Source organism: Crocuta crocuta, unplaced genomic scaffold (genome assembly GCF_008692635.1).
Source record: "Crocuta crocuta isolate KB4526 unplaced genomic scaffold, BGI_CrCroc_1.0 scaffold145, whole genome shotgun sequence".
Classification (NCBI taxonomy): domain Eukaryota; kingdom Metazoa; phylum Chordata; class Mammalia; order Carnivora; family Hyaenidae; genus Crocuta; species Crocuta crocuta.
Genome location: NW_027530857.1, coordinates 843,001 through 861,584, shown reverse-complemented (window position 1 = coordinate 861,584; position 18,584 = coordinate 843,001). Strand labels below are relative to the sequence as shown.

General features: G+C 44.4%; 1 protein-coding gene and 1 long non-coding RNA gene across 2 annotated transcripts in view; one reads left to right on the top strand and one right to left on the bottom strand.

The window, feature by feature from the left end:
• The window catches only part of DCDC2 (doublecortin domain containing 2), a 162,102-nt gene that overhangs the window by 19,523 nt on the left and 123,995 nt on the right, over positions 1–18,584 (bottom strand). The window contains exon 8 of the mRNA XM_077769562.1: positions 8,021–8,121. Within this exon, the coding sequence (XP_077625688.1) occupies positions 8,021–8,121 (101 nt within the window). The remainder of the gene's footprint in view (positions 1–8,020; positions 8,122–18,584) is intronic.
• LOC144235973 (uncharacterized) overlaps positions 18,438–18,584 on the top strand; it is a 4,879-nt gene continuing 4,732 nt past the window's right edge. The window contains exon 1 of the long non-coding RNA XR_013336380.1: positions 18,438–18,510. This is a non-coding gene — a long non-coding RNA (uncharacterized LOC144235973). The remainder of the gene's footprint in view (positions 18,511–18,584) is intronic.

Below are 18,584 nucleotides of genomic sequence, written 5' to 3'. Positions count from 1 at the left end.
GAAAAAAAAAAAAAAAAAAAAAAAAAAGAGGGATAAACCTGTAAGGATGCAGAAGCCTGAAAAGAAATCACAGCCACAAAACTTGGGAGACAGGTAAGCCAAAGGATGTGGGGCCGGTAACAGCAGAAGTGAGGCAGCCCTGCGGGAGGGGAAGCCAAGAAGCAAATGCGTGCACACTGGAAAACCTCCAGAAAGCTGAGACTGGAGGCGCCATCTATCTCTGGAAGAAGGGGCGGAGGTGTGACTAAAAATAAGGGGATGGGCTTAGGGACTTTAAGAGAAGCAGATAGATGCCCAAGACGCCCTCCCTGCCCTTGAGAAATGCAGGATGTTTTCTCTCTCAAGATGTTGAATCACAAGGGCGCCTGGGTGGCTCAGTCGGTTAAGCGTCCGACTTCGGCTCAGGTCATGATCTCATGGTTTGTGGGTTTGAGCCCCGAGTCGGGCTCTGTGCTGGCAGCTCAGAGCCTGAAGCCTGCTTCAGATTCTGTGTCTCCCTCTCTCTCTGCGCCTTCACTTATCATGCTGTCTCTCTCTCTCTCTCTCTCAAAAGAAAAAAGAGAGAGAGAGAGAAAGAAAGAAAAAAGATGTTGAACTCCAGGAGAGCTGGACTAGAGCCAAGGTGAGAACAAGGGCGCTGTCCCTGAAACAAGAGGAATAAGCCTCCTTACTTAACGGCAAGGTCCCCAAGCCCCCTTCCCATAGTCAGATCCCCAAAGTGCACTGCCAGGCAAGAGATTGAAAGATTCCATTCAAAGAAAAGAGATCAACCCAAAAGAATGACACAGATATTAAAAAATGGAAGTCTGCCAATGAAATGGCAAAAACCAGTGATCCTACAGTGAAACGCCCCCGACCTGAGGAGTTGTGCCTGTACAGAGTTTCCTCAGTTCTTCACTCTGAACCTAAATGGACACACACCATAAATTTACATAATAGCAGATGTCAGATATATTTCAAATTTAAAATTTTTTATCATGTTTATTTATTTTTGAGAGAGAGAGCAAGCAGAGGAGGGGTAGAGAGAGAGGCAGACAGAGGATCCCAAGCAAGTTCCACACTGACAGCACAGAGCCTGATGTAGGGCTCGAACTTCAAGTTGTGAGATCACGACTTGAGTTGATCAGACGCCTAATCAACTGAGCCACCCAGGCACCCCTGTATTTCAATTTTTTAAAAAATCCAACCAGACAGCCAAGAAAAGCCTTTAACAATGAGGCAGAGATAAAAACATAAGGAAGAAAAGATACCCAAAAGAAACAGAGAGATGTCAGGAAAATAATGTTTAAAATAATGGAAGAATCCTTGGAGATATAAAAGAAGATATCACATCCATAAAACAAGAGCGTGATGCTACAAAAATTACATTCAAAAAATATGAAAGAGTTCTTAAAAATTAAAAATACAGTAACAACAAAATCAATAGATGGAAGGTAAATGCTTTTTGATTTTAAAAGAAATTGAGAAAATAGAAAAAAAAATTATAGAGATGCAACAAAGGAGAGATAAGTGGAGAGTCAGTCTAAGAAGGCCTATATCCAAACATGTGCAGGGGCAGCTGGGTGACTCAGTCAGTTAAGCATCCACCTCTTGATTTCAGCTCAGGTCATTATCTCAAGTTCATGAGTTCAAGACCTGCATCGGGCTCTGTGCTGACAGTGCAGAGCCTGCTTAGGATTCCTCTCTCTCCCTCTCTCTCTGCCCCTCCTTCATGTGTGCTCGCTCGCTCTCTCTCTCTCTCTCAAAAATAAATAAACATTGAAAAAAAGATTCCAAACATTTGCAGTTCCAGAAAGAGAGGAGGGGAGAAGGAAATCATCAAAGAGATAGTTCAAAAAAAGTTTTCTAGAACTGAAAAACAAACATCTCCAAAATTTAAAAGTCCACTGAGTACGCAGTCCAGTAAGCAAAAGAAGCTGCACCAAGGCACATAGCTGGAAACTTCCAGAACACCAGGAACAAAAGAGCATCCGGAGAGGGGAAGGGGATTATTTACAAAGGTTGTGAAACTTCCCAACTGGCATTCCGGATGGAAGGACATTGAACAGTGGTTTCAACATTCTGAGAGAAATCATTGTCTAACGGAACATTTTATACCCAGCCATACAGTCAAGTTTGAGTAGAAAAAAAAAAGACATGTTCAGACATGCAAAGTCTCCAGAACAATGTGATTCTCACACAGCTGTTCCCAGGAGGCTACTAGGGGGTGAGTTCCTCAAAAAACGAAGGTGTGTCCAGGAAAGAGGGCGATGTGGAGGCCAAGGAATAGGAGATCTATGCCCTGGAGAAGTGAAGGAAATTCCCAAAATAACAGTAAAGACAAATAGCAGGATAACTCGAAAAAGCAGAGCCAGAGAATAGTTACCCAGCCTGAGACAGATGATGAAGGGTCTGAAGGAAAAATGAAGCGGGAAGTTCATCATCACTGCGTGTGCGTGAGTACACCACGAGGAAATCAACCGCCTGGCAGAGTTTAGAGATTGCTCGGTCATAGCTGCACAGAAAACTACATCCATGAAAGGGGGTAAAAGGCAACTGAAGTGGGAGGGAGGAAGAGAGTGTCACGCGAGGAAGGAAGCGGAACCGGAGCCCACTCTGTGCCTCAATTAACAGCAAAAATAATGTAGAGATTAAATACTGACTCAGCCAGAAATCATCAGAAAATTAAAGTGGCAAGAACAAGAAAGACAGTCACAAGCATGTGCTTGTACGCCTGTGGCCTTACTGCGGGGTGGGGTACAAGAGTGAGTAAATTTCCACATTCATTAGGGATAAAGTTAATCATATCTAAGTTTGTCAAGCACAATCATGAAACTTACTTTATATCAAGTTTGAGATGTCACCTAGTAAAAGGATCTCTATTATTTTATGTGCTTCTTAAAAGTAAAAAAAAAAAAAAAAAGCCAATTAAACTATGACATACAATCGTTTCTAAGACCAAAAGGCCCCAAGATTTCAGAGGTATTAACGTGGAAGGAAGACAAGGATGTGTGGTTTAGAAATAGAGTGAATTCGGGCGCCTGGGTGGCTTAGTCGGTCAAGCATCCGACTTTCGCTTAGGTCGTGATCTCGCGGTTCGTGGGTTCGAGCCCCGCGTCGGGCTCTGTGCTGACTGCCAGCTCAGAGCCTGGAGCCTGTTTCAGTCTGTGACTCCCTCTCTCTCTGACCCTCCCCTGCTCACGCTGTCTCTCTCTCCCCTAGAAATAAATAAAACATTAAAAAAAAAAATTTTTTTTTAAAAAATTAAAAAAAAGAAATAGAGTGAATTCTACAAGAAAGAGCTGGACCAGTTCAAATGGGTTACCTGCGTGGAGCGGGAATCCAGGTGGGGAGGAGTGTGGCACGTGGTCGCTACTTTCATTATAATCTTTATTAAAACTTTAAAAAATATTATATGTTAACTTTACTGTTAAGGGTTTACTAAGTTTCAAATAAATAAGGACATAGATCACAACTTCCAATTAAAAAACAAAACGAAAAAAGGTTTCATTGCTCTAGCCAAAGAGCTTAAATGCTATTTAATGAAACTACCTGGCATAAAAATATCTTGCAATTCTCATTATTTTACCATTCAAAATCAACTGCAAATGGACGAGGAAAGCTATAAAGTAATCCAAAACCACTGGAAAGCTTCTATCCCCACCTTCTGCCCTCTTCTCTCAAATGGAACAAAATGTAAACTGTAACTGCTCATTAGCCTATTTTACACATATTTATTTGCTTGTGTTTCTGAGACACTGTGCCCTCCCATCCAGCCTTTACTTACCAGAGGTAGCATCCTTGACTATAATGGAACAGGCTCATTTCTCACCTCTTTAGCCTGGGAAAGCATCAATGTATAAAGGACACATGAGGGGCTCCTGGGTAACTCAGTCAGTTAAGCGCCCAACTTCTGCTCAGGTCATGATCTCACGGGTCTGTGAGTTCAAGCCCCACGTCGGGCTCTGTGCTGACAGCTGAGAGCCCAGAGCGTGCTTCAGATTCTGTGTGTCCCTCACTCTTTGCCCCTTCCCTGTTTGTGCACTTTCTGTCTCTCTCTCTCAAAATATAAAATAAAACTTTAAATAAATAAATACAGACCACACGAGTCATTGGTGCCAGTGTGTAACACGAGTACTGGTTAGTCAGGCACTCGCTCTACCGCTTAGGAGAAACCAGACTGATGTGGAGTGTGCATACAAAAATAAATAATAATAAATTTTTAAAAGAAAACTTTATTCCCGTTAGACCTAAACTCTCTCCTGAGAAAAGATACTGATTCTGGCCTCCCCAAATACATTTTTTTTAATGTGCTATTCTCCCGTTTTCCACAGGTTTGGAAGTAGTACTAGATGCAGGATTGTTAGCCTATCTCTAAGAAATGGCAAGAGCCTGGGCGTGGGAACAGAATTCAGCCGCCATGATCTTAGATGGAATAAGTCTGCGGTTACACACGCGCTGAAGCACACACGCACCACGCCCCATGCAGCCGTGCTATCAGGGGCGACGGGGGGTATGAAACTTTACAAGCCTGCCCACTAGCAGGCCGTTGGTTTCACGGATGTGGCGGAAGACAGAAGACTTCAGGTCAGAGACAAAGAAGTTCATTGCTCACAGCAGCAGAGTACCATCCTTCGCACCCGCTCCCGGAGGCGTCGCCCCCACAGGGCAATGGGAAGGCGGGCGAGGTGATACACTGAGGCTTACATTTCAGGGAAAGAGCCCTCAGCTTAGGGGACCCAGATCTTCTTCTTCTGAACACTCGCATCGTGCTAAAATACACATCACACAAAATTTACTCTTTTAGCTCGTTTGGAGCACCCAGTTCAAAGGCACCACATCTTTTATAATAGACAGTAAGCCTGCCTGCCCTTGGCACCACAGGAAGACATCATCTTTACTACATCGGACAATAAACAAACCGGGCCTTTGCCCTAAAGCAGGTGTTCGCAATCTCACTACTATTAACATTCTGGACCAGAGAGTTTTCTGTTGTGAGGGCTGCCGTGTATTATGAGATGATTTAGCAGCATCCCTGGCCACTTCCCAGCAGAGGCCAGGAGTAGTCCCTCAGCTGTCACCGTCAAAAATGTCCCCAGAAATTGCCAAATAGCCTTTGAGGCAAGAATGTCTCCAGCTGAGAATGGCTGTTCCAGAGGAAGCCACTAGGTCCGTCCTTCAAGGTTGTTCAAACATCCTTGAAAAGATAGTTCAGGTAAAGGTGGTCTGTGCCTCTGCTCGTAATTTCTGCTGAAGAGATCCATGGGGAACCGACTCCCAGCAGAGGCCTCAACATTTACTTCTAGAACTTGATCTGCTTTTCAGGCACAAATTACTTGGCTGACTACCGATGTATTTATACACACACGCGTGCACACACACGTACGCGCACACACACATACACCTCTGTTCATGGTCCTTTGACTAAAGTTTTAATATGAACCATTTAGATGATAGGAAATCAGTCCAGAGAAGTTAATAGCTATGGCCCAAAAGGGAGTGTATGTAAGTGTCATTCATAGCTGAGCCAAGGAGTATCCAATGACTACATGTCCTTTCTTATAGAAGAATTTTTCCTTCCTTGAGCTAATCAGTGCCTTTTTTTTTTTTTTTAATACTCTTCCTCCAGATTACTCATATGCTTTGAAATTAGACAGACCTGCATTCAAACACCAACTTCTAGGGCACCTGGGTGGCTCAGTTGGTTGAGCATCTGACTTCAACTCGGGTCATGATCTCGCAGTTCATGGGTTCGAGCCCCACGTCGGGCTCTGTGCCCGCAGCTCGGAGCCTGGAGCCTGTTTCAGGGCCCTCTGTTGTGTTCCCTGTGTCTCTGCCCCTCTCCTGCTCGCGCTCTCTCTCTCTCCCTCTCTCAAAAATAAACATTAAAAAACATTTTTTTAAATACTAACTCCTCCGCATGACGGTACAACCCGAGACAAGCAGTCCAATCTATATGAGCTCATTTTCTTTCTACATATAAAGTAGGGGTGAGGAAACCTATGTTTCAGGGTTGTCATCACAATTATGAGAAGCTCAGAGTGGCTGGTACAGTGCCTGGCACATCACAAGGGCACGTCCTCAGAGCTGTTCTTACTGTAACAGAGCTTTACACTGATCTCTCCACACCTTCGCTTGGTTCTTCACAGTATTTGTAACACAGCTGCTTAGGATGTGGAGCAAATGGTGTCCAGACCCCGGGGAGAATGCCTCTAAGATCGGACCCCGTGAGTATCTCTTGCCAACCACACGTGCTAAGTCCAGCTCTATTATTCATAGAGTCAAAGAAGAAAGTAAGCCTGACCTTAGGTCACCCGGTTTTATTTCCTTCAAACTGACATCAGTGTGTTGATGGTGCCCAGCTTTCACCAATCTGAGAAACGGAGTTCTGCGGACACTCGTCCACAGCCATTCAGGTAGTTTCAGAGGCCAGTTCGCTCTGTTGGCTCAGTGGGTTACCTGTCAGCCTTCTGATTTCGGCTCAGGTCATGATCTCAGGGTTTGTGAGTTCAAGCCCTGCATCTGGGATTCTGTGTCTCCCGCTCCCTGTTGCCTTCCTGCTCGCTCGCTCTCTCTCTCTCGCTCTCGCTCTCGCTCTCGCTCTCTCTCATAAATAAATAAATAAACATTAAAATTTTTTTTAAATAAAGAGATACCTATCACAGATTTTTGAAACTTGTTGAGTAATTAACAAAGAAGATTTCTCTTTTGGTAAGAGTGGTATGATTTTCTTTGATTTCTGGCATTTTGGCTTTGGAATATAAATGAGCCTAGCTTTGGCAGCTGTTAGGCTGTATGCACGTGATGATTACTCTTCTTTGTCTTAAAATGTAACATTTAATTATACGTTGACAGAAGACTTAAAATTCCATTTTTCCCTCAGGAGAAAAAAATACCTATAACTAGAGTTTACAAAAAATTATTAGTTGTAGCTAATCCTGGGTAATAAATTGGATTTTTGAAATCGGTGTGATTTTTAGCACATTAGGCTTTTCATCAGGAAGGCGACGCTTAAGAGAAAATGCCGGCGGAATAATCAAGCAGAGTCTCACTGTCATGCTGTTAGGACAAATACAACTGAGAAGACCATCTATGGAACTTGCTGGATTGTGAAATTTGCTCTCTGAAAAGGAAATATCACGTAATAGCCTAAGGACGAGCAGCAATTCCTAGCAACTTTATGTTCCCTTGAGCCTGGGGTATGATTTCTGCCCCCCACCCCCAGCCTAAATTCCAGTCCTCCATTTAGAAATGTAAGAAATCTACTTGAATGGTATTAAAAAGCCTAACTGACTTATTTCTTGCATCATTTAACCCACACTAACACTCCCTCATCCCCTCTACAAGCGCGTGCGCGCACACACACACACGCCCCGTCTCTCTGTCTCTCTCTCTTCCCTACAAATACAGTGTTCCATTGGCCTCAAAGGAAAATCAATATAACACACAGCAAATATTTGAGTTGCATCTGTAGAAGCAATTCTTGTATGAAAAACAAATTCCAACCACAGCAATTTCAAAACCCATATAGAAGAGAACATCACAGCATAAGGAAGGAAGGAAGGAAGGAAGGAAGGAAGGAAGGAAGGCAGGAAGGCAGGCAGGCAGGCAGGCAGGAAGGCAGGCAGGCAGGCAGGAAGGCAGGCAGGCAGGCAGGCTCCTTTTCTAAAAGGAGGAATTTTTTCTGATAAAAACCGCAAGTCAATATTTTTTTTCTGTATCAAACTTTCTCCCTCTTTGCATTTCATGGCTTACCCCATTGCACTTTATTCTTCGGTGTTATTTATTAAAGTTATATCATTTTCCAAAAGTATAAAAAATATACAAAAATAAGACCATCCAAATGGCTATTCTCTTTGTAGGAATACCAGGAAGGCCTGAAGGTGTGTTGTGTTGTTTTGTGTTTAACATTGTTCAGCCACCTGGCTGCCTGAGGCGGTTCAACCAGCCTCTGCGCAGGAAGAGCCTGGGGCAGGGAACTCAGAGCTCAAAAGAAAAGTGGTGATTGGTTCAGGCGCATTTTTAAAGCCGTGGAGACTACCTGATCGACTGGGATCTCAACTTGAGTATCTTCATCTTCTTGGACTTCTGCTGCGCCCCGTGTCTCAGACCTCTCTGTTCCAGCTTTGAAGACGCCTTCATCTGTTATTGGAGACAAATGCACAGCGAAAATCAAAATCCAATTGTGACATCATGTGGCTGAATGTTGGAATTACATACAATCAGAGACCTAATGAAGATCATGTTTTCTGATCGGCATCTTGGCTCCTTTGCCATGTCCCCCCAATCTTCTGCATTTTCGCCCTGGGGCGAGGGGCAGTGGTCAAGACAGGTGGACCCAGGTGGGCAGGTCCCAGACCCTCCCCCTCACCCTCTGGCTGCTGATTTAGTAACACAACTCTGTAGACATATTTAGACAGAGAGGACCTCACACCTATAATCTGCTTTCCACTCATCCAGGAAGCAGTGATGATGCTCGGTGCCTGAAAAACACCGGTTTCAGGACTCTCCTTTCCCAAGAGGATGCTCTGCGCTGAGTACAGCATTTTGGAATCACAGAGCTGACTCCGGGTCTCACACAAATCAATCTTTTATTTTGCAGATTTCCGCGGGATTTTCCCAACCTAGGTCTTTACTTAGCTGGAAAATGAACCTAAATCTCTAAGACTTCTGGTTAAGCTCCCGTGACCTGTTTTCCCCACAGAAAGCAACGATAGCTGTTTTCCGTATCCAAAGTCGTTTTCCCGTTTCCCCTCAGTCTTCTCTCCTCTGGGCCACGTCATCAAAGAGTCCCAGAACCATTTGTCATTCTCACGGCGTGCCCCCAAATTAGGTTTAAGGCTTCGGTCCTTCTCACAGAGGGTTTCTCTGTCGAATTTTTAAGGACTTCCAGGAATGGAGAACTCACCTCCCTCTCTGGTATTATAGGACTAGATTATCTCTTGCACTGTAGAAAGTATGGTTTCACCTTTTATCTGAAAATCCCCTCCATTTCCCCAATAGAAGCTTGCTTCCCAGAGCACAGTGACTGGACACGTGTCACATGATAACACGTCATAGTGTGCAAGTTGTAAAGTCACTGTTGATTAAGTGTAAAACAGATTCCTACACTCATGGAGGCTGAGTTACACGGAAGGCACCATGTGAGTCAATGTGGCCACCTAAGCTATAAATGAGGTGTGGACTGTCCACTCAGGTTGCTTACAGACCAATAGTGTCTGTCCAGACAAGTACACACGCCCCCAGTAAGGCTCCTGATGGGAGAGGTAAGACAGGATACAGCAGAGGCCTGTGGGCACTTAGCAGACGCAACCGAGTGGAAAAGGGAGGAAGGAAGGAGGAAATGTAACCAAACTCAAGCCCTTCCGGTTTCTCCTAGAGAAATCATTTTCCTTTTTAATCACTGTTTTTGTACTTTGACTGGATATTGGCTTCTCTACTCTCCTTTTTAAAAACCAGGGACAACACAGCCGTCCTCAAAGCTGATTATACGTGTGAGATTAATTTGCACGGATTAACTCATTTTGAGGATTATCTACAGCAATCATGGACTCCCAGCCTGGTCCTTCCTAACACCCAACCAAGTCTTTCCACCCAGTGATCCTTTCTTCCATCAGCCTGGATGCTTAAGCAATCCAGAGTCATTTTCCACTCAGCAGTTTTCTCACTTAAATCATCCAATGTGTACATTAAAATTAAAAACATACATATATACAGGAATCCTTACAGAATCATCACCAAATGATATGGCAGCACAGGCATTACCACCAGTACTAACCCCCGCCAAGGACGTGCCCCATGCAGCATATGCAAGGACTGTGTCCTGATGCTGTTCTGTCACACAACTGAGAACGGACCCACAGTGAAACCGCAGCCGAAACCCCAGCAACATCAGAAGAAAGAAGATGGAAAGTGAAACAGAGACTGTTTCACAGAGACTGTTCACTCTGTGCACAGAGTTCTGGTCGTGCACTCAACAAAGCTGTCCTTGACCTAACGAAGGTGCAGGGAAAGCCGTTGCAAGGGGCTATGAAAATAACTTACAATTATTCTGTCGTAAAGGAGGCAAAGCGGAAAGAGGTAATCAAGTCCACAGAAGTGGAGTCAGCTGAGATCGGGGAAGCTCTTGGTCTCTCGGTCCAATTCTGGAACTTGGAACTCAAGGAAACAATGGTGGAAACAACGGAAATAAATTCTGCCTTATTCACACATGGATGTGTGGAGTTCATGACCTTGAGGATGTTCACAGGCAGATTTCAAAAACCAGGCCACACAATTTATCAAATGTTATCTCCGGTATGGTTTTAAGAGGAAAACCAGGCATGTGTGACATTCATTGCTACCTTCTGGATTACCTTAGAAGACAATAATCACATTCATCCACTGAATGTCCCTGGAGTCAACCTGCAGAGAAGGACGCTGCCTGATGGCGAGGCACTAAATACCTGACTTGTGGGGTGACATTTTAGCATTCATGTGTTGCACTTATTTTCAAGAGTAACCTACAGATACGAACAGAATATATTCTTAAATACATTCAACAAAAGGCTTAACTGTATCCCACCAGAGCTATGAATGGTTTGTTGAGGTGTTTCTGAATAAACATTTCACCAGAAAAGAAAAATAAAATCAACAGCAACAAATAAAATAAAATTGGAAGGGCGCTGGAATGGAAAATGGCAGCCACAGGGTAGAAACGGCAAAGAGACAAATCACAAGAACTCAGCGTTGTGTACGGCGATGCGGAGAGCAGAAAGATAAAAGTGTGTGTCTGTGGTCTGGGTGGAGGGCTTTGTCCGCCAGTGACCTGACGTGTGAGCCGTCTTGTGCAGCACAGCAAGAAGGGAGGTCAGAAGGGAAGTCACGGGAATAAACAGTGGCAAAAAGGGAGAACCCCTAGAAAATTACTTTGTGATAGGAGAAAGCCCATTAGGATTTTAATGTTTACTATACATGATATATAACATTCAAAATAGAGAAATATGAATTTCTAGAGAAAAAAACATTTTTACACAGCATGTGATTATAAACTGTGTCTATAATATGTATGCATTTTTGAAAACTTGGAAAATGAAGAACATAAACATCCTTCTAACCTCATGACCCAGAGACAATTACCACTGATAATTTGACAACTGGCTCTCCCCACCTTCTCTCTCGCTCCCTCTTTCTCCTTACTTACACACACACACACACACACACACACACACATACATTCATAAAATGGATGAATGGAATCTTACTGTATATATAATTTTCTAAGGCTATTTTTTACATTGAAATCACATCATGAGCATTGCCCATATCATTGAACATTATCTGAACACACAGGAAGTTGCTGCACGTAGTGGTATGACACTGTAATTAAGGGACAATACTGAACAATGAAAGACTGTTTTTAAACGAATAGAGTAGATTTCACTCATTTGATTGATGGGTAAATACGTATCAAGGTCCACTATACAAAAGTCACCCTGGCACTCTTTACAGGCTTCGCATCTTACGGAAAGGTCACAGAGACATGGACTATTTATCTTTCCACGCACATACCCCGTAGGTCCTTTCCTGCCTGTGGGTCCTTGTTTCCCAGGAATAAGCACGGTGCCCTGCCCACGATAAGTCCTTGAGAAACGCTTAAGTCAAAGTTGAAATTTAAGTCAAAAGACAAGTTCCCGGTTTAATCTCCTTCTTGCATGTTGAGTCCCTTCTTGTTCTAAGTCCCTTTAACCCCACCCCCTGTGTCATGGCCAAGTATTGAATTTTCTCTTTCAAAACTTCCCCTGAGCATGTGGACATACCAGTTTTAATGCAAGTTTGATTTATACGATTAACTCATATAAATCCTCAGTCTCTCCACCGAACGTCTCATTTTAGAGGAAACTTCACCAATTGGTGTCTCCCCAGCCTGTATCTATCACCTGAGTGGTTTCAATACCCGGGTGATGAGCCATTCCACACCCTGGCCTCAACATTTTGGCTTCTCAACTCCCCTGACCACACACCCTGCTCATCCTGGGCAGGACTTCCATCACAGCCTGCCCGCAGAGTCCATGGCGTTAGCGCTCATCTCACACCCGTGTCTCAGCATCCGGGTGACGCGTTTCAGCCTTGTCCCTGTGTGGCTGCCTGTTGGAGTCTGAGTCTAGCTTTCTCTCTCCATTTCTCCAATTCCGCTCTCCAGGGGTCAGCAGTACCACGAGCTGCTGCTTCTAAGTCTCCTTGGCCAACTCAGCCTCCTCTGCTCACCCTCCAAGTGTTGGACCACTGTTCTCTGTTCACACACTCCCCTTAGACAAGCTCATCAAGATCATGGCTTGAACACCAGCCATAAGCCAATGACTCTCAGATCTGTATCAGCCTCTTCAGAGATTCCCAAAACTCATATACCAATTGTCTAACTTGACATCTCACCTTTGATATCAAATGGGCATCTCAACCTTAACATCATCAAAACAGGGGCGCCTGGGTGGCTCAGTCAGTTCAGCCTCTGACTTCAGCTCAGGTCATGATCTCACTGTTTGTGGTTTCAAGCCCCACACTGAGCTGTCAGCTCAGAGCCTAGAGCCTGTTTCAGATTCTCTCTCTTTATCGCCTTCTCTCTCTGTCTCCCCCTCCCGCACTCATGCTCTATCTCTGTCTCTCAAAAATGAGTAAGTGTTAAAAATTTTTTAATTAAAAATAAAAACATCATCAAAACAGAACTCTGGTCCTCCCTGGGCCAGCTGCCCATCAACTCTATTCCCCACCCCAGGAAATGGTAATACCACTGAATCCCCAAATCTTGGAATTATTCTGACTTCCTTCTTGCTCCCACTCTGTGTATCCATTCTACGGTTGTCTTGTCAACTCAATTTCCTTTTAAATATATCCCAAATTGGTGAATATTATTTCCACCTCCATTATCAACTTAGACTAATCACCATTATCTGCAGGATGGGCAATTGCAAAGCTTACGCATCGTCTTTTCTTCAAATCTGGCTATCCTGTCATTCATCCTCCGCAAAATAGCCAAGTAAGCTCAACAGATGATAAAAAGTATTTAGAAACTCTCTAGCATCATCCCGTCATGCAGAGAACCCTAGGTCTCTACCATGGCTCGCGAGGATGTGATCTGGCACTTAGCTCTCTGGTGGCACACGCTTCCTACCACTTTCCCTTTGCCCATTAAACTCCAGCCACACTCTGCTTCTCCAACAGAAAATGCGTTCTCACCTTTGCACTTCTTATGCCCTCTCCCTGGAATATTCTTCCCCCTTTTCCACAAGACTGGCTCTTCCTCATCACGCAGATCTCAGGAAACCCTCCTCCTTTCTGTTTCAGTAGCCACCGTTCATATCACTGTGTTTTAATTCTCTGCCTGGCACTCACTACTAGCTGGTATTTTCTCCTATTTTCCTGTTTTCGTGTTTGCCAGTCTCCGCCAAACCATAAGCCCCAAGAGGGCAGACAGCACGCCTGTGGTGGTCAGTGCTGTACCCCCAGTATGTAGTAGGGTTCCCCACACAGTCGATCAAAAAGCATTTGTTGAGAGAATGAAGAGTCGACACTCAAAAATACTTGCTGCGCTGAAATAAAATGTAAGGAACCGACCATTCATTCATTCTTTTTAAAGACTTTATTTTTAAGTAATCTCTACACCCCATGTGGGGTTCAAACCACAACCCCAAGATCAAGACTTGCATGCTCCACCCACTGAGCCAGCCAAGCACTCCGGCAGCACACCATTTAGAAGCCACTAGTCCAGTCCATTAATTCTCCATGCCCTTACAGGGGTGATAGCATTTGGATGAGGAGGGAGATGATGGGGATTAGAGAGAAAGAAGGCTGGAGTGTGGCGAACACAGGGGTCGACTATGTCTGCTATGGGTGGTGGGTAAAGTAACAGCCCCCAAAGACACCCAAGTCCTAATCCTCAGAAACTGTGCTGTGTTACATTTCATGGCAGAGGTGAATCAAGGCTCAAGATGAAATTACCGTTGCTAATCAGCTGACGGTGAGATGGGGAGACTGTCCTGGACTATTCGTGTGGACCCGATGTAATCACAAAGGTCCTCATAAATGAGAGAGAGAGGCAGGAAGATCGGGGTCATGGTGAGCGAGTGTGAGAAAGATTTGCCAGGTCACTGCTGGCTTTGAAGATGGAGGGGGACATGAACCAGGCATCTGGAGACAACCTTTGGAAACTGAAAAAGGCAAGGGTACAAAGTTTCGCCTTTAGAGACTCCATAAGGAACAAAGCTCTGCCAGGGCTCTGATTATACACCAGTGAGGACCATTTTGGAATTCTGACCTCCAAGACCGCAACATCATGAATTTGTATGTTGTCTTAAAACGCCCAGTTTGTCCTGATTTGTTACAGCACCAGTAGGAAACTAATACACCATGTGTCTAAAAATCATAGTCTGGGGCAGCTGGGTGGCTCAGTCGGTTAAGTGTCCCACTGCAGCTCAGGTCATGATCTCTCAATTCGTGAGTTCAAGCCGCGTCCCGGGCTCAATACTGTCAGCACAGAGCCTGCTTCAGATCCTCTGACCCCGTCTCTCTCTCTCTGCCCCTCCCCTGTTTGTACTCTCTCTCTCTCTCTCAAAAATAATATTAAAAATATTTTAAAAATAAAAATAAAATAAACAAAAGTCATGGTCTAGAGAGAATATCAGGGCAGTAGCCACGGCCAATCCCCTTTCTGCCCCCTTCCTGCCCCCTAGAGGCACCCGCTGGACAGGGTGTTCAGATTCTCACTCCCTACAAGGTGCAAAAACCAGTACCACCCCCAGACACCCACCCATCTGCCAGAAGAAAAGGGATTCCATTTTTTTAATGTCTTCCCCTACCTGAAAACCTCTGTAATAAAAGCCATTTGCTAACAAACGAAAGAGCGGGGATAAATTTGATACACAATACTGCTCTCGTTCAATTACTACACTAAGGATCAAATTCAATGCTCGGATGCACACACACCCACATTCAGCTCTAATCTTTCCTGTTTGGATCACTAAGAGACGTTCTTGGTGTATATTACACTGTAAAGCAACAGCAAAGACTCTGGTAAAAATAATAACGCTCCTCAATTATTTTTCACTTATCCCTTATGAATTTTACTGCCTAGAGAATGAAAGCAGAGCTGCTGAGGTAGAACAGTCACAGCATCGCTGTGGAGTTCATAATAAACAGGGATCTCTCTCCCCGCAGAAAGGGAAAATAGACACTCACGCTTGTTTAGTTTCCGCAGCTAGAACACGAGAAATGAAGAAGTTTCCCAGTTTGAGGGCATCGGTGTTTCAGCTGAGTAACGTCACAATACCCTAATGTTCTCGAGTAAGAGAAGTCACCAAGTAACACGTGACGTGTGCAAGTAATGAGTGAGGATTAGTGTGTAAGCCCAGCCATCTCATTGAAACCGTACCTCCTTATCAGAATTACTAAAAATTATTTTTAAATGGCATAAGCCATATGTGCTCCATGTCTGACATCAATGAGAACGTATTCGGACAAAGAAGAAAAATAATGGAGTGACGCCCAGTTCTTAGTACTTTATGGAAATATTAGATATCTATTAACTGGAAATTCTACACGTAAGCAAGAAGGGCTTAATGTGACCATAAACATTTTCCTATGATTTACTACTGAGACTGCCTCATAAGGAAATGCTCAATTAGAAACAAGACATTAATTTTAAAATCTAGCTCATTAAACCCAGGAGAGGAAAAAAAAAATGTGGGCAACAAGGAGTCTGTAGCTTTCAGTGTAGGAGACAGTATTCTAAGAAGAAAAAAACATATAGGCTTACTTATAAGAAAAACCATGTACTGTTTCTACATATCACATCAGTTACCAGAGGCAGAATTAAAATTGGCAAGGAGACATAGAAGTTCTTTTCATTAGCTAATGTTAATGGGATCCACATGCACACGTGAAATATACTGACTTTCTAATACGTAACTCTTGGTGGAGATCGATTTTTGTCATCAAATCTTACTGAAATGTAAAGAAAGTGCTTCCAGAAGCTGGCCCAGGGTGAAGCAGTCTCCCTAAGTTCAGCAAGCAGCTAGGCAGAGAGGAAGAATGGATTCACATGCAATAGCGCCTCCTTGTGAGAGGATACTGGCCAACCCACCCTTGATCCGTGGCAGGATGGATCCTGGGTCTTCGCATACCACTTCCCTGAATTAAAGTATATTATCATCAGGAAGAAGCAGCAGATCAGACGACTGCTAATGTTCTGAGCACGCCTGAGGTAGTACCTCCCTGTAACCCAAATGATTTTCAAAATCCTGATCTTCTCCCCGTGTTTCATTATGTCCCATAAACTCACTTGGAAACTCTTTAGAGAAACCAGAATATCACAAGATTTCATCTTCTTCGGCAATTTAGAATATTATGTGACGATGACTGCATCCACACACTTACAGAGGCTGAGTTTTCTCAACCGTGGTGAAATATCTGGCTCCTTTCCATTCCCTGAGTTCCTCTCCAGGGTGTTAAATATCGTCTGCTATGTAATTGATGTTTAAATTTGTTTGCATCTGCAACAGAGTTGAACTTGACCGCCATGATTATTTTTACCTTGGCTTTAAATGGGTGCAACAGAATTTTCCAAATGTAAGTAGAATTTAAAAGTAGGATTATTATCGTTGACTGCCCCAGATCACAGGCAATTTTGTTCTTATCCCTACATTTCTGCCTTAATCTTCTTTTAGATAATGTTTTAGATTTTCATCAAAATTAGGATTATTCAGAGTTACAAAGAATGAAGCACACATTTACACTATATAGAATTCATGACTTTTTTTAAAAAAGTGGTTTTATTTACTTTATTATTTTTTTATTTTATTTTAGAGAGACAGCACACATGAGCAGGGAAGGGATAGAGAGGGAGGAAGGGAGGGGGAGAGGAAGGAGGAGCAGGAGAAAATCCTAAGCAGGCTCCACGCTCAGCACTGAGTCTGACACAGGACTCGATCCCACACCCCTGGGATCATGACCTGAGCTGAAATCAAGAGTCAGATGCTCAACCAACTGAGCCACCCAGGTGCCCCTAGAATTCATGCCTCTTAATCATTATAGCCTATATAAATTTTGATATAATTTCTAAAGTCAATATCAGATACATGGGACTGAGAAAAAAGTACCTCTCAATAGGTTTAGCCAAGCCAACAAGTATGTATGGCATTGCTTTTTCATTTCCAATTTGCTTACCTTATAAAAACTCCACTGCAAGTTAAGTTTTAGTTTATCAGAATAATTGAATTGCTCCTCTTTATACCCCAGTGACGTGGAATTACCTAATAAATGGTCTAAAAATCCCAGTTCCTTTTCTTAATTCTGGCTGGTGCAGCTACCTCCAAATGACCTCGTGTATTCTAGTCTGTAAAAGAGCCAGCCATCCTCAAACTACTTCTCTACTCTAGAAAATATATCGTGGTAGCAAACAGAGTATGTGCCTGCAACAGGAATACATAGTACTTTTAAATTCCTCAAGTTTTTGTTCATTCATTCGCTCTGCCAATGTGTGCTGAACCTGCTGGTGCTCAGGCGTGTGCAGGGTGCCGGCCGGAGAAAGATGAACAAGGCAGGGCCTCAAGACGCTTTGTGTCTCCTGGAGACTTTAAGTGGAAAATCAATACCGCAGAATAAGAGCAGCAAGTGCAACACAGGCTGTCAAGAGTGCCCAGATGCATCAAATGGTGGGGGAGGGGGGGGGTGCATCAAAGCCAGTGATAGACAGAAGCTACAGATCCGAAGAGGAACAGAATTAGTCCCTGAGGAGCAGCAAAAGGGCATCTAGACAGAGACATCAGTGTGCACAAGGCCAGAGAGGCAGGAACTGGGTCAGGCAGGCTGCCGGGTTGGGAAGGGCAGGAAGGGAAGGACTCGGAAAGCCTGGTCTCTGGGCGCCTGGGGGGCTCAGTCAGTGGAGCACCCAACTTTGGCTCAGGTCATGATCCTGCAGTTTGTGAGTTTGAGCCCCGCATTGGGCTCTGTGCTGACAGCTCAGGGCCTGGAACCAGCTTCAGGTTCTGTGTCTCCCTCTCTCTCTGTTCCTCCCCTGCTTGTGGCTTGTGCTCTGCCCCTCTCCCTCTCTCTCTCTCTCTCTCTTTCTCTCTCTCTCTCAAAAATAAAGATTGAAAAAGCATTTTTAAATAAATGTTTTTAAATAAAAAAATTAATTAAAAAGAAAACCTTGTCTCATAGAACAGACTCTCAACTTGAACTTGATCTTAAAGGTGATGAAGGNGGGGCTGGGGCGCCCCGGGCAGGGTGTGTGCAGAGGAAGGGGATGTGGAAGGTTCCACTCAAGGCTCCCTAGCAGGGCACAGCTGAGCGGGAGGCGGCGGATCAGAGTGAGCAGACCAGCTGAGACACAGGAAGGAAAGGCTGGAATGCGGGTCAGGCTGGAGCCACCCAGGCCAGGAGCTTCCGTGTTCCAACCCTGGGATGGGGGCTGGGGCCGGGGCTGGAGCGCAGAGCCCACAGCACCTGCGGCGGCGGCGGTACGGGCACGGTCCTGGGGACTGTGGTCTGCACAGACGGGTAGGTCCTGCGGGAAGGCAGTGCCAGAGGGCTGGGCGGAGTGGACGCGAGGCTGCCCTTGACGGGCTCCGTGA